Raw genomic sequence first — 15,594 nt, 5'->3', positions numbered from 1 at the left:
AGGAAAAGGGATGAGTGATGAGTAGAAAAATGTCTTTGTTGTTAAGGATTTAGTCTGATTTCTTCTATATATTTTTGTTTCTGTTTCAGATGTTTTGGGTTGTCCTGCCCAAGTTAGTTACAGGGCAAATAGGATTTATGTATTTATTAGGTTTTTTTATCTTCTGTTTATCTGCTAGACAGATTTATCTGCTGTTTATCTGCTTAAACATCTCTGAGAACTTTACTCATTCTGTTCTTCTAGTAAAATAAGGGTAATAATGCTTTGTGACGTATGGTCTTGTCTGTTAAGGTAATAATCTGTTTTCATAGGGATTTTTTTGTATGCTGCTGTGTGTTCCAGACATGACTGGTCTCCCAGTAAGATTATGTACCACCAAAAAAACAAAGCATAGCATTAATAATGCAAACACAATCTTTTGGCTTATCCACTGTTCAATTCTACAAACATCTCCTCAATGATTTTTTTTTTTTTTGCTTCAGTTGCTTTGCTAACTATGTTATTTGTTGTTGCTGCCTATATGAAGAACTTGTGGTGTTTTCTTACAATTTACTGATGATTGACGTATCGTTTTGATTAATGCCATTATTTCAAATGTTGATTATTACAAATAACCCCTTCCATACTTCAAAAATAGTCACTATACAAGAAATCAGTGAAATATGTATAAAATGGTCTGAAAATTGGACAACTGTTAAATTCTAAAACTGAACTGAACTGAAAAGACATAAAATCTTGTTTTGAAAGCTGAAGCTAGAGAAATTCAAATTAGTAGAGATGCACATTTTCACTGTGAGAGTAAATATTAGTTGTGACGAGTTGTGTAGCACTGTGAAACACTTTCCTGTTCTTGAATCTTTCTAGAAGAGATTCTGTTGTGTAAAGAGAAGCAACAGGGTTTTTTACCTAAATTACTGTTTGACCTCTTAATGCAGGAAGTCAGATTACATTGTTGTAATAACCTTTTGGCTTTAGAACCTGTGAAGTTTTGAATCTGTGGTTTATTTTTTTTCTATTTTCTAATTGAGTATTAGCCTACTGCCTGAACCTACATCTGTAGCTGAGGTTGTTGAGTCCTAGCATCATGTTTTCTTAAGGTATTTGATTCACTATCTTTAAATCGAAAGTGTCTTCCCTCTCGTGCGGTGATCAGTACTAAGTATAACATTTGATTAATGGGATTGGAAGGCTGGTTGTCTTGTAATTGGATTGCAAAGTGGCATTATAGCTAAATCATCAAATCGTATCTCCAAAGACATTTCTGCTTGAAATGGAGCACTTGTGCAAGGAGAAAATACACAGCAATTGTGATTCTGAGAGGGAGTGAGAATACACAACAGGGATGCCTTAAAGATGGCAAGTATCTATCTGTTTCTTGGTGTAAGTACTAAGAATTAGAATTGCCTGTGAAACAAAAGGCATTTTTTAGATCTTTCTGCTTTGCCTGAAGGGGTAAAGAGATAAGAACTGGTATAAGTAGAGAAAGAATGTTACAGAAGTAGTTTTGCATGACAGTCTGGGAAATAAGCTGACTTAATAAGTCAAATATGTATATCCGCATCTTATAAAATTCTTATGAAAATGATCCACTTCCAGATCATCAGATCTTGAAGACTTTTACAAAGGAAAGTAATATCACTAAATCCTGATTTACAGTAGCATAATGGAGGTAAAAATATTATGAATAATCACTATGGTAGATTTCAGCATGGATGTTATTTTTTGTCATTTAAAACTGTGCAGGACTGCTGAGTGCACAAAAGGGCCGGGGGCAACCAGCTGTGGAGCTGGCACATCCGTGCGCCAGCAGTGGAGAGAGTGTGTTTTATGACCTGCACCTTATTCAGTATATGGGGCAGGATATTAACTATCAGTCTACTTTCCTCTATCTTCTTTGTAAGCGTTTGCATTATCTTTTCTCTAAATTTTGCATTCCAGCACAAATAAATATTAATCACAGGTTTCCAAGATGATAGTGTTGAATGGAAATACCTACTTCAGATTGTTATTATCGCGCACTATTGACATGCAAAACTGATAACTTTTTTTTTCTCCATTATTTCCCACAGGGTGCAGCTCTAATTCGAATGTTGGCTAACTTTATGGGTCACTCTGTGTTTCAAATGGGCTTACAAGTAAGTAAAGGCATTTCTGTCTTTGTGTAGGTGTGCATTTCTAGCGATTTCTCTCACTTTTTTTTTTTTTTTTTAACAATGTTTGTGGAAATATTTATTTACTTCAGGACCATATGAGGCACCAACATGTCCCTGAAGCTGAATGTGATGCAAGATGCCGAGTAGTGTAACATGCATTGCAGTGCCCCCAGTTTCACCTGTATTTCTTGGTATATCAAGCGATGGCACTTTAACTGGCACACAGTTTTGTATCTGTTCTGCATAGATTGCTGTGTAAAAGCCGTTTTATCCATGTGACAACTGTGTGAAGGGCTAGCTGAGGAAAGAGCCGCTTCTCTTCAATTAGATTTGTGTGCTGGTGTAACAACTAATAACAAATGATGTCAAGCCAGCTAGAAAATACACAGCCCTAAAACTAGTAGTGCTTTTCAGATAAATAGTTTTGCCTTCCCTTCCCCCATAGCAAAATTGTGGAGCTTTATTTTTTACCTTTGATAAACATGGAGTGCTCTCTGCCTTAACGATGTTTTGCAAACTCCTTTTGCCTTTTAAAAGAAATTTGAAAAGGTAACATTTCTGTACGAAGAGAAATTCAACATGCTGATTACCAAGGATGAACTCTTTTCAGCAATAAATCAGCACAAATGAGTGTTTCGTAAACTATTTAAAAAGAAACAAACCAAAGCATAAAAAACAATGCTGCTCCCTTTATTCCATTGAAATCTGCTTGAGTAAATCACGTTACAGGCAGCTGTGATTGATGAATTATGTATGATGCAGCCTGCTACTTAGAAGTGTCCTTTAAAGTAAATTGATGTTCACCTGAAATACAATTATGCTAAGATGGAAAGAGCAATCAATCTTATCTGTTCTTAGTAAGCTTTTCATTTTGAAATTTAAATAAACTGCGTCTAGGATCAGGTCATTTTTTAGCAGAATAATTCTACCTCTAACCAAAATAAATTGGAAGATAAAATATAAAACAAAAGTTAAATAAATGCATTGGTTATGTCAGAGAGGTGTGTTCCATGCAGTAGGCAATAAAAGGAAACCTGCTGGGGAAATGCAGCGTTTTGGAGAGTTTACAGGACAGTCAGGGTTTGCAGCATAACTTATTCACAGGGCCCAGTTGGATCATTTTCTTGGTTGTAAGACCAGGTCAGATCAGTTAGGTAATCTTCTTATCCAGATAAGAAATCTTGAAATAAAAAGCTTCCTTCATAAAATCTTGTATGTGTCAAGGGTAAAATCCTTATCTCATTTAAGCCAGTAAGACTTCTGTCCTTAGTCCAGCAAACTCCATATTCCAGCTGTAAACTTTTGCCTGCACAGAACCATTCATATGGAGATTCAGTAGCACTTTTTCCCAAAAAAGCATTTCACTCAGGGTTTTAGAAAAGTTTTAATATGTGCATCTCAAACCCTGTTTTTCTATGTTCTTCAACATTTGCCTGAGAAATAACAGTATGCATGTTGTTCTCAAATAAATATAGAAAAAAGTTCAGATCAAAGAATAGGGCTATGCAAGGATTAAATAATCATAATCACGATAAAGTTGTAATGGAGCTTTGTTTTTTGTTTTGAATGGTTTCCTAGTGTTTCTGCTTTTCACCGGTTCTTCTCTAAATAGAAACTCTTCTGTTTGCTAATGCAAGCCTATGAAAAATCAAACTGGGAAAATCTGACTGGTGAAAGTCAACATCAGTTCAGTAGGAAGATGATATTCTAACTTCTTTTATAAAAACTGTTTGAAATCCAGACAGAAATTTTCTATGTGTGTGTCTCCAAGTTGAACAAAATAAAAGATAAAGTTCATAATTTAGTTCATAAGCTACAGATCATACAATTGGAAATGTCTATCAATCATTTAATCTTTTGTGTTTTGTCCATCTAACAAACTAGCGTCCCTGCACTGTAGGGTTGGGAGGCTAGATTTGCTAGTGATAAGGGGAACTGGAGGACTAGTTTACCCTTTCTGTCATGCATTGGTTTAGGCTTTTTATCTCTTTAGCCCTGATACCATTACTTGGGATTTAGCATTATGTTGCCTTCAATCCAGTTTTATGATGGAATTCTAATATTCAACTGAATGGCCTTTTTCAAGGATAGCTGCAAAATCAAGTATTACTACTATTTATAAATCTCTTCAAATCATGAATACTCTGAAAGTGCACTTGATGATTCATTCCTCCTGGGTTATTCTAATGGCTTGCTGAGTAACTGAGTTCTGAAGGACCTTCGCTTTATCTTATTGGCTTTGTTTTTCATTAGCCTCCAGTACATGGAGCACATCAGTGTTAATAGTATTAATATTATTTCAGTTCTTTTTAGTGTATTAGGTATGTCCTTAAGTGTTTCACAGATGATAAAAAATAATGTTCCTGTAGTCTTACTAGACTAGCATAAACCAAAATGAGTAGTGTTTTGTTTGTGTTGAGAGTTTGTGGTTTCATTGAAATCAGGATACGATTCATCATCTAATTAAGAGCTACAGAATTAGAGCTTTTATATGAGAGAAGCTACAATAAATATGCTAACCTTTGGGTTAAGGAGAGGAAAAGATAAGGTTTAGAACAAGAAGCAAATGAGATAGCTACCTTTTTTATTTGTTACCACTTTTTTCTTAATCTAATTACATGGGATCACTTGGCAGGTGGACTTTTTGAAGAGCAGATCAAGATAGCTTGGGGGAGAAAAATCCCTTATATGTCAAAGAAAACAATCAAGTGTGTTAAGAAGAAGAAAATAGTTCATGAAGGAGAGCGGGGCTCTTTGGATATTCTTTAATAATGAATATGAGCTGAAGCAAATGTATGAAGATGCACATGATCCCTAACAGTTCAGCAAACCGTTCTGTTGAGGAGTCTGCAAGGAGGTAAAATTGTAGTAGAGATGCTTAGTTTTACAGTGTAGATGGCTTTGGAGAGATTCATATCTGCCAAGAATAACTGGCCTGTTCCTGTCACGGTAAATATACTGTGAAAGACCATTGGATTAAAGTGTGAAAATTCCACAATAAAACTGCAGCCAAAAGACTACCTAGTGCAGGTATATTTTCCTGGAAGTCCTTCAAAGGCATACGATGTCTTGAATCATGTGACATTTTCAAACAGAAGATTTAGTAACAAAGACAGAACTTTCTCACTTTTCACATAGCACTCCATAGACAAAACCGAAAGAGAATATATTTGTTGGCTGTAATGAATAATTGAATAATGACAGTAATAGCCACAGCTGGTAACACTTGCATATGAGAAAGTCACAGCTATTATTTTTGTCGAAAATGTCTAATAAACCCTTCCTTCTCACAGTAGGTGATTTCTTTCTTTTTAAAAGTTCTGACATCTTTCATAATGTACAAAGTTTCTTATGCTCCAGGGAAATTCGAGAGGTACACATCACTGAATGCCAGTTCTCTTCTTACAAAGTGGTGTGGCTTTTCAGTCAAAAAGCCATTAATCAGCTAGGACAGCAGTTAGAGTATGAAGAGGCTTGGTCAGCACCACTTGCTATGTTTCTGAACTGCATAGATTGGTAGAGGAAGAAGCTGTAAGTTGGCCTTATTCAGTCATCACTCAGGGCAGTAATATGCAATATAGTATTAGATTTGTGTGAGATTTTCATCTGTAGGCTGTTGTTCCTAATCTATGTACTTGAAATAGATGGTTGCTTACATGACTGGTGTCACTCTATTACACTTCTTGGAAGGTTTTACTGCTTTATGGCAATGAACCTCTTCAGGTTATCAGTGTTTTGTGGTTTTGTTTTGTTTGTTTTTTTTTCCCACATATTAAATATAGAAAGTCCAGTGATTTGAAGGGATGGTACTTAGATGTGTGTAAAAAGGCACCTCCAGCTCTGTAATGAGGCATTTCTGCACTGGTTTATTTAAATTTTTCTTATATTTGGTTTGATTATTTTGGAGCCTCATCTCTATTACTGACCGTTTGTCAACATTGCATTTCATTTGCCATGTGGCAGCTCATTGATCACATAGATCTGTATCCTTTTGAACTTCACTTGCTGCTATGTATGTGTTCATCACTCACTCTGATTTAGTGCATCATCAGCAGTTTGAATTAGTTACCGTAGAAATCTCTGCTTCTGTGATAAATTAACTGCTTTTGTACTTTAGGCTTCACATTGTACATTTGGAAGAAGAATTTCCATACAGTGCTTTGGATATACGCTGTCTTTTTTGGTGCTGTTGAGTGGCCAGTGTATTGAAACAAATTGGTCAACCTTTCAGAGGAGCTGTCTGGGGAAATGTGACATGCAGGCTGTTAAATACAGCAAGGCTCAGATTTCAATCACTTTTTACCATCATAAAGCTGGCTAGTTACTCTTCCTTTTATCCAAACTGCTTATTTGCTGCTTTTTAGACACATCTGTGCATGCCTGTGTTCTATTTGAATTGTGGCAGTCAATATGAAACCCTATCAGAAATCTTCTAGGTGTAAAATGAAGCTCTAAAGTGCTATTTTCCATACTGTTTGACACTTCTGTCCAAGTATCTAGTAGTACAAGAAATACATTCATCTATTTCCACAGTTTTATTTTATAATCTATTTTTTTACTTAGTATATTAAACAGTGTACCCATTTTATCATGCCTATTTATTACATTTGTATTCCTAATTCACAGCAGTTAACTATGTGCTGTTTAAAATGAGACATCATTAAAGACTGCTTAATAGAGTTTTTTGTAAAAACAAACAAAAAGATCTGTACAAACAAAAAAAAAATCAGGCACCTTAGGATGAGGATCAGTGGAGCAATGAGCTGCGATGCTGTCCCTGGATCAACAGTGCACATGGAACTACCTGGAGTCTTCCTTTGCTCAGTGGGAGGATGTAACTTTTGCCACCAGGCAGGAGCATCTTTACAGCTGGAGTACCTCGGATGTTGCAGCTAGTGCATATACTAGATGTTGAGTAAAGTACTTTTCAGCTAGTTCTGCACCTATCTCCTCTGGTTTAGAAGAGCACGAAGTGTATGACCTTGGTGAACATCAAAGCATCACCATGGTCATACTGGCAATGACCTGTCCTTAAGTTAGTTGCTACTGATCCCTTTATTTTTTTAAACTGTCTCACTTCTACTAACAGTTGTTAACAAGATAACTTGAGCATGTTAAAAGCAGAACATAGGAAGCCATAGGAAATCTCATAGGAGCTGACATCACTGTTTTCTATGCTGCATGTCATACGAGACTGATAACATCTTTCATCTTTTCTGGCCCCGCAGCATTTCTCATGCTTCTAATTCACATCACTCCGGATTTTAGGTTTACATTTGTTAAATTAATACAGCCTTGTGGACTTTTTCTGTAGCTTTTTCTACCATGGCATAATTAGGTTGATAAAAGTTTACATAAGAAACTTCTGTAAGTTTGCAATGTCACAGTATTTTTTCCTTTGAAAGTATTAAAGATGTACAGCATAATAAGGGCCAGATTTGGGATATCAGTACCATCAATGGAAGTCCTTCCTCTAGCTCGAAGAGGATTTGAACATACTGTGTGTATAGCAAAATGCTTCTGTTTAAACAAAAAAATGTGATTGAAGATGTATAATTTAAATGTACAGTTATTGAGAAATGGTAAAGTTATTTTTATCTTTGCATTCTTTTCCTTTTTTGTACGCACCTTAACTAGGTTTTTTAATTATGCAATTGCCCAGTGTTTTCTACATAGGACAATGTCTGATTCTGTTCACAAAGTGGACCGTGCTAACTGAGTTGTCCTTCTACTCAATAGTTTTGTATACTTTCCATTTGCTTTGTAGCCCCAGTTCCTAACTGCTACATACAATTTTCTTAAATGCCATCCAGTATGGTATCAGAGTGCATCGCCAACAGTTAGTGAATGGAAGGCATAAACCTCATAGGGAGGGAAGCGGTGGTGCTAGTCTCATTTTATAAATGGAAATGTAGGCCCACGGAAACTTAAGTTAAAATTTGCACAAGCGTGGACTATGCAATATGAGGCACCCAGTGCAGCACTTTTCCCTCCCGTGTGTCTTAGCACTTACGGATTGGAAGAGTTTATGTGTTCAAAGCACAGCTTCCACTAGCTTCATGGTCAGCTGTGAGCACTCAGCGTGGCTTGAGCTCAGCCTCTAGAGGCACCAAGGTGGGCCTCCAGAAAATATCGATCATAAAATTAATGTTGCTTTAAATAAATCGATGAGAGTGGAGTGCCTGCACATTTGGGGGGAAATTGGACCAATGTAATTAGAATAAAAAAGATCCATAAAATTTGGATATCTGTTTTGCAACCCAAGAAGATGTTCTGTCAAAGTATTTAGCATTATAAACTATTTCAGATACTCAGAACAGACTTCATATCAGGTTCAGTTCACAGAGTGCAGCTCTGCTACAAATCAGGCCGCAGGGCTGATCATAGTGGACCCACAATTGTAGCAGTCACCTGTCGTGACTTGCTGGTGGGTTTTGCCCAGTGTAACATAGGTGCTGTGCAGAGAGAGCTTTTTCCTGAAATGTTGCATTAACAGAATATTCCTGTTTGGTTATGTTAACTTGTTTCCCTCTTTTCTGCTCTGCTTTTTGTCCCTGGAGTGTTTGGATCAGACAGATTCTTCCTTGGCTGTCAGGGATGGCTGAGAGAAGGGAGACACGGGATCTTTGCTTTCTGCATCAGGGCCCTAACCTCCCTCTAAGCTTAAGCAGCTGTAAGCTGTCAGTACAGGGTGAGAGAGGAACTCTGTAGCTGCTAGGTCACCTAAAGTTGATCAGTGCTATGAAAAAGCACGTTCCTGAAACAAAATCACTTTCCTTCTGACCTTTAGACCTGTGCTCTAGTGCATGGGGATAGCAGAGGTTTCAAAAGAAAGAGTGACAAGAAAAGGTAAAATGTGATTTTTTTTTTTTTATTTTTTTTATTTTTTTTATTTTTTTTTCCCCCCCATGCTTTGTTTCTGTCATGTTGATTGAAATTTTGGAGAAGAATTCAGTCCAGGATGGACATTTTGCAGATAAGATTTCGGCTGAAACAATTATATTTTGGCCACATTGGAGGTCCCAGCAGGGAGAGTTACAAGAGTGGTAATGGCAGGTGCTGCTGAACCTCAATAGCCGGTGATGTCCCCAGTGCCCACATTCAGAGCAAGGTTACAATCTGCGCCACCTTCATTAGAAGCAAGTCGTGCTGTCCTTCAGCTAGGATAAAATGTCGCTTTATTGCTTCATTGCTAAAGCTTCTTACAAAAAGAAAAACAATTAGTGCATGCACGATTTACTTAACTTGTTAAATTTGTTTCTTCAGAACAGGATCGCCTTTTATGACAATGTTACAATCAGTCATATTACATATACCACATACGTGTTCACTTGGTGTGCTTTCAGTGAGCGTCTCTTATTTTGTTGCATGTGAAATTCAGTTATGACTATTTTCTCCTTCATTTTTATTATAGGAATTATTAAGAGAAAGGATGATAGGTATGAATTCTCAGATAATGTCAGCAGGCTGAGCGGCTATTTAAGAAAATGTTTTCTTTTGGAATAAAATTATACCGTTTTTCTGATAGGAGCTCAGCGTCAACCTCACCTCTGTTGCTATGAGGCAGCACAATGGACTTTACAGGGTGCTGGAAGTACGTGTTTTGTGTGCAATTCTGCCGTCCCCGTGCAATCAAAATTTCCATTACCTCTTTCGAAGTCAGTGGGGATATTTGCAGCACAAAGATTGCAGGATTGAACTTCTAGTTAACATTTAATACGCATCGGAAATGAAATAAATCTGCTTCTGTTCAGCCCAGTGGAGAATGTTCAGAAAAAAGCTGAGTCCCTACTGGATAAAACAGGCCTTCATCAAAGCTTTCTCCTCCTTCTCCTCTTACTCCTCCCTTTTCCTCTTCCTTTACATTTCTTCTCCACATGCATTTAAAGTTCAGTTATGGTAGCTAGGTAGACACAGTAGCATATAGCCAGATGTAAATGCTAACGATTTTTAAAGTGTCTTCGTTTTGCAAAATGAAGTGTAGCTCTGGTGACTGTATTGTATGATGGTGTTTTGCACCATGAGAAACATTTGGTCAATTGATGCGAACAACAAACAATTTATAAGCAAACTCGAAGCTTCACTGTTACTGCTTTCCTATCCGTTATTCATTGTTACTATACAAAAGTTGCAGCTCATTATGATCTAGACGCAGTGACGTGCAAGTCGTACAGTAAGTTTTCTCGAGTGATTTATGGTGACCTTTTCATAGTAAGTAGCATTAATTTCTTTCCAATTCTGAGGCTTCTGTAGAAAAAAGTGTTACAGAAAAGTACAGCAGAGATTTTTGGCTGGTTAGCAATCGCTGGGCATAGTTCAAGTTAATGCACAGGAATGAGCAGCCAACCTGTCACAATTAGCAGGTGCCATCCAAATATCTCTGGAAAACATTCAGTCATTTTTTGTGTGCATTAAAAATATATTTATTGAGCAATATCTGGGTTTAGGTTCAAATGTATTATACAACCAAACAAGGCAGAACTAAAATGAATGTACAAATTCAGGCAAATATGCAGTTCAATTTCAAAGAGTTCTTTATCTCTGTAAGATTTGTTCTTAGCTCAGTAGTTTAGTACCACTACCAAATAATACATCAAATACAGTTTTCTTTAAAGCCAAGCTTAATATACTAGCAGGTGTCTCACTGCATAGCAGATACCATCAGACTCTGCTAGGCAATAACTCTGCAGTCCTTCTAACCGTTCCCTTTAGACTTCACTATTTTGTCACCACACTGTAATTGCTGTTGCTGTGTTTCAGAATGGAACCTCCTTTCTCTTCATGTTAATAGCTAATAGATGAAGCTGAATTTTACAAGGGAAATAAACCTCTCCATTTAATCATTCTGATCTTTTAATAAGGATTCCCAGCAAAGCAGGTTACATTTTAAAGTAGCTGGAAATTTGCCTGAGTACAAATTTTGAATCTGTTTCAGATGCCCCATTCACATTGGATTCACTGAGCTGCAATGCAGAAGATGTATTAATTGCAAAACTTTGTTTGTTACAGTGGTTTGAGGTTTGATTCTTTTCTCATGTTGGAATGAAAATGACAGGGCCATATTGATTTCAGTTGAGTTGCTTCTGATTTACAGTACTGGTCTCTTACCGACAGGAAGCAGGTAGAGTGAAGAAAGCAGTCCCATTGACTTAATGATGGCTCTTGCCTCCTCGTTTCTCTTACTGGTTTCTGTTGTGTCTCAGCCTGGATGGCACACTGTTCAGGACAGGATGCAGGTCCTGTCTGTATCCTCTAAATGAATGTTACACTTCCAACACTGTGGTTGAGATACTCTCAACTTTGCCCTAGTTCTTCTCCCACTGAAATCAACGCTAAAAATCCCATTGACACATATAATGCCAGAAATGTAAGTTCTGCTGATCTGATTATTGTTAGAGCGTATGGGAGTATTATGAATTACAAAAGAAAAAGGACAAAGTAAAATACTGTAATTATGTGGCCTATTCAGCATCGTTGGCTCTAGAGAAAATTAAGATTTATTTCCATATATGGTTCCAGTATCATTCTTCCTGATTAGTAGTTATAGCTTGCTATTTGGATATAATGATTTAATTGCAGATATGACATGTTGACAGTGGGTATTTTCCAGTTGCTGCTGATTACAAGCATTGTATCACTGTTGTGTGTGAAAAAAATCTAAATATACCTTTTGAAAATAAAGGGCTGGAATTTCAGCTGTTGTACATTGATGGGATTCCACGGATTTCCTTCCCTAGGATTTTGTGCGTTGACTGAGATAGTCCCCCAAAGAGAAGGCAAAACACAGCTGAAGTGAATACTTGCGATGGCTCTGAAGTATGTTGCACATCTCTCGGGCTTCTTTTCACTTCTTTTTACCTATTTGTGAGTTTGAATCTAGAAATTAACTAAGACGTTCCTGATAGTGGACATTTTAAACACTGCTTTCCTGTGGTACCATGGTAGAATTATTGGCGACAGTGGCTCTTAAGAATTTTTTGATTGCTTAATGCACCTGATGGTAGAAATACAGGCTGGATAAATTAGCAATTGAGAAAATGTGATTGTATATGGAGCAGATAACTTTTTTTTTTTTTGTGTGTGTGTTACTATTTAAAGAAAAAGACAAAAATAAGATTTGGAGAAGATTAAAAAAGTAAAAAACCCCAAACAATCCAGCCCTGCCCCTGCCCCCCCCCCCCCCCCCCAAACAAAAACAAACAAACCAACCAACCCAACGAAACACCCCAAAACACCCAAACCCTAGTATTATCTGCCAGGCCTGGATATCTTACAGGGACACTACTTTCAGAAAATTAATAGACATGTAGAATTACTAATCACATAAAATATGTTAGCCAATAAATTTATATGTGAAAGAGATTCAACAGGAGCTCCTCTGATATGTGTAGAACTGTTAGAAATGAGGAAGAAAAGATTATCCTTAGCAGCTATATTCTTTGATTGTTCAAAGTGGTGTAAAATTCTAAATCAGCGTTTTATTTTTAATGCCAAATAAACAAGGTTTAAGCTGTGTTTATACAGGCACACACAAAAAGTTCATTCAAAGTAGCTGAAGGTGTGAATTGTAATTGAATTAGTTAAACCTCATTGTAGCCCCATGTGGACACTTTCAAAACTGAAGTTAACTGTTACTTCATTTACTTTAATTCATGATAGTGTTTTCATTGTGACTTGAAGTCACTGAGTTTAGTCTACTTCAGTTCTGAATGACAGTGTCCATACATAAGGTTCAATGAAGGTTAACTAATTCACTGTAAAAATTAGCTTATTGATGAGGACTGATACCATCAACCATTAGTTGAACATTTGAAAAGAACATTTGAGCATCACTTTTGAGCAATGCACTTCAAAATAAACGTTTTGTTTCCCTTAAATGTGATACATTGATAATCCTTCTCTTAACTGTCTTCTGAAATCACCACTGTGTGTGTTTCTGTCTGGTCTTTTTCATAATACTCGGTACATACTTGAACAGGACACTGGCTTAGGAAACCAAACTTCCATTTTTCTCAGCGCTACCTCCAGCTGCTTGTTCCCAGCTACGCATGGCCACCCAGTGCTGCTTCATTTGTACCAGTGGAAGAGTTTGGAGTCCTTTTTTGTAAACTTGATCAAGGAAGGAAGGATGTCCTTGGTGCAGAATGATAGATTTACTTACTATACAGGCCATTTCAAAGGTCTAGTTTGCAAAGTAGCCTCACAAACAGGGGGATGGGGACAAGGAGGAGCAGAGGTTGTGGAAGGTACTTAGTCTGGCTGTACCACCGAAGTGTCACCAATCTGTAGCTCAAGGGAGGTACTGGAATGCATTCGATGCTGTATCTGTACATAAAACAGATGTGATGGATTTAGTACTAGGTGGGGACTATCTACACTGCAGGCATGGCCTTGCACTCCTTATGTGCTTGCTGTTTCAATATCATTTTGATGCTGTTTTTTGTTATAGTAGGTTGAAATGCTTTTTCAGTTAATTTAATTCTTGGCTAGTGAGTAACTTTGGTTTTTTGTTAGAGTAGCACATTTTAATGCAATAGTAGATTAAAAGTATAGGAAGTATATCAACATTTTTGATCCTTTGGTAGAACTCGCTCATGGAAGTTAAAGTCTATTCCATGACTCTAGTGTATTCTGCAGGTTGGCAGTTTCTGACAAGACTGCTTGGAAGCAGTTTTGGGCACTCTTAGTAAAACTGATGTACAAGGTGAAGAAGTTGCTTGGCTTACTTGACCTGGAAAAGTCTGTTTCCAAGGTTTTTCTCAGCTGGCTTTGCAGTATGGCTTTGATAAGTGGTCTGATCACAGCTGTTCCTTCAATTTGGAGGTAACTGCAGCTTGACTCACTGGTACAAATTAATTGTGACATGAATAGAGTTAACCTTCATCTAATTTGCCTTACACAATTTTTACCATGACCAATAAGGTGAATTTACCTACTCCTTGTTTTGTATTCTACTGCTTGTCGTGACTGCTCAGCCAGGAGAGTGATCACCTCTCTTCCTTAAGGCCCTTTCTCAGGGATTAGTCTGTACAGCTGAAAAATTCTGCAAACCTAGTTGGCTATCTTAGCTTTTCTATTCAGTAGTCTTCCTCTCTTAGGGAATCTTCACTTCTTTGTAGCTTGCTGGTGGTGCTTTACCACTGGTTCTCACTGTCTCTTGTTTGTCACTCACCTCTGCAAACATATGCAGTACCTTCCTCCCTCTGACCCTTGCCAAGCTTTTTTGTTTGAATATTAGGCAATGTCAAGATAATATGCAATAGCAGCTTTGATGTTAGCAGTGTGAAAGAAAGGGAGGAGAAAGGTGGAGTGTTTCAAACTGCTGTTTCCTGAGCCCTGAGAAATGAGGGCATTCAGAGGAACGTAGCCACAAGAATTTAATGCCAAAATATTTTGCTACTCTTTCTTCACTCATCTGGTATAATGGAATTTCCCTGTTATCTTTAGGAGAAAAAGTAAGTTATTCAATGTTAATCTGTTTCAGATCTCAGCACTACTCATATAAGTTGGAAGCTGTTCCTTCAGCCAACCAATCAACTTCATACAGATAAACTGAGAAAGGAGTTTGGTCCTAGAATTGATGTTTCAGTTCCTGGTTATAGATCTGAAGTCTCCCCTGAAAGTAAGATATGTGTTTGGAGACTTATTCCCCTTTACACTTATTTAGCCTCTTTGTGTTTATCAGTCACTACCTTTTATTAGTTGTGAGCGTTATCATGTTTGGATGGTGGGGTAGTTCATTTTTTCGAAACCAAGAGGCTCAATCCCTAGCAGTACTGAGAGAACTAAGATTGCAAAGTGATAAAAGACTTTTTCCTTTTAAATAATCTCCTTTTCTTAAAAAAGTGGAAAATAATAAAGAGCCTGCAAGCTTAATAAATACAGCATTACTAAAAACATCTTTCAAAATCCTTCAGCGCTTTTCACTGTACTATTTCTACTGCTGTTCAAGCTATGTACTTCAGTGTTGAAGTATTAAAATATTTCAAAAACATTGAGCCTTTTAATTTTTTGGGGGGATTAAGATTAGTGTTTGACAATACATGTTATGATCTAAATTGGTTGTGATTTTTTGCAACATCTTAGGTTTTGGTTGTACAGTAATTGGACTTTCTCTTTATGGCATGACAGATTCTGGATTTTTTTTAATGTTATTTGATGTTAAAAATTACTAAAACGCATGTCAGAAAACCATATTGTCTGATTATTTTTTTTGTTGTTGATAGAGGTGAAGGGATCATATTCTGTTACTCTTTTTGGCAAACAGTGGCTTCATATTTTAGTGCCAAGATGTTTAGAAGGATATTACAAGAGAATGCTTGCTGAAAATATAAAACCAAGTGATCATTTTTGTATATTTGTTTGGTTAATTTTCATGTTGAGTGACACCGGACTAGGGTCTGTGAACTCTCTTTCTACTTCCCCCATGAGAAAGAAAAAG

General features: G+C 37.0%; 1 protein-coding gene across 1 annotated transcript in view; it reads left to right on the top strand.

The window, feature by feature from the left end:
• Window positions 1–15,594, top strand: part of TRHDE (thyrotropin releasing hormone degrading enzyme) — a 215,340-nt gene that overhangs the window by 121,713 nt on the left and 78,033 nt on the right. The window contains exon 7 of the mRNA XM_086471708.1: window positions 2,070–2,135. Within this exon, the coding sequence (XP_086327834.1) occupies window positions 2,070–2,135 (66 nt within the window). The remainder of the gene's footprint in view (window positions 1–2,069; window positions 2,136–15,594) is intronic.

Source organism: Leptosomus discolor, chromosome 1 (genome assembly GCF_034619465.1).
Source record: "Leptosomus discolor isolate bLepDis1 chromosome 1, bLepDis1.hap2, whole genome shotgun sequence".
NCBI lineage: Eukaryota > Metazoa > Chordata > Aves > Leptosomiformes > Leptosomidae > Leptosomus > Leptosomus discolor.
This window is presented reverse-complemented; position numbering and strand designations above follow the sequence as displayed.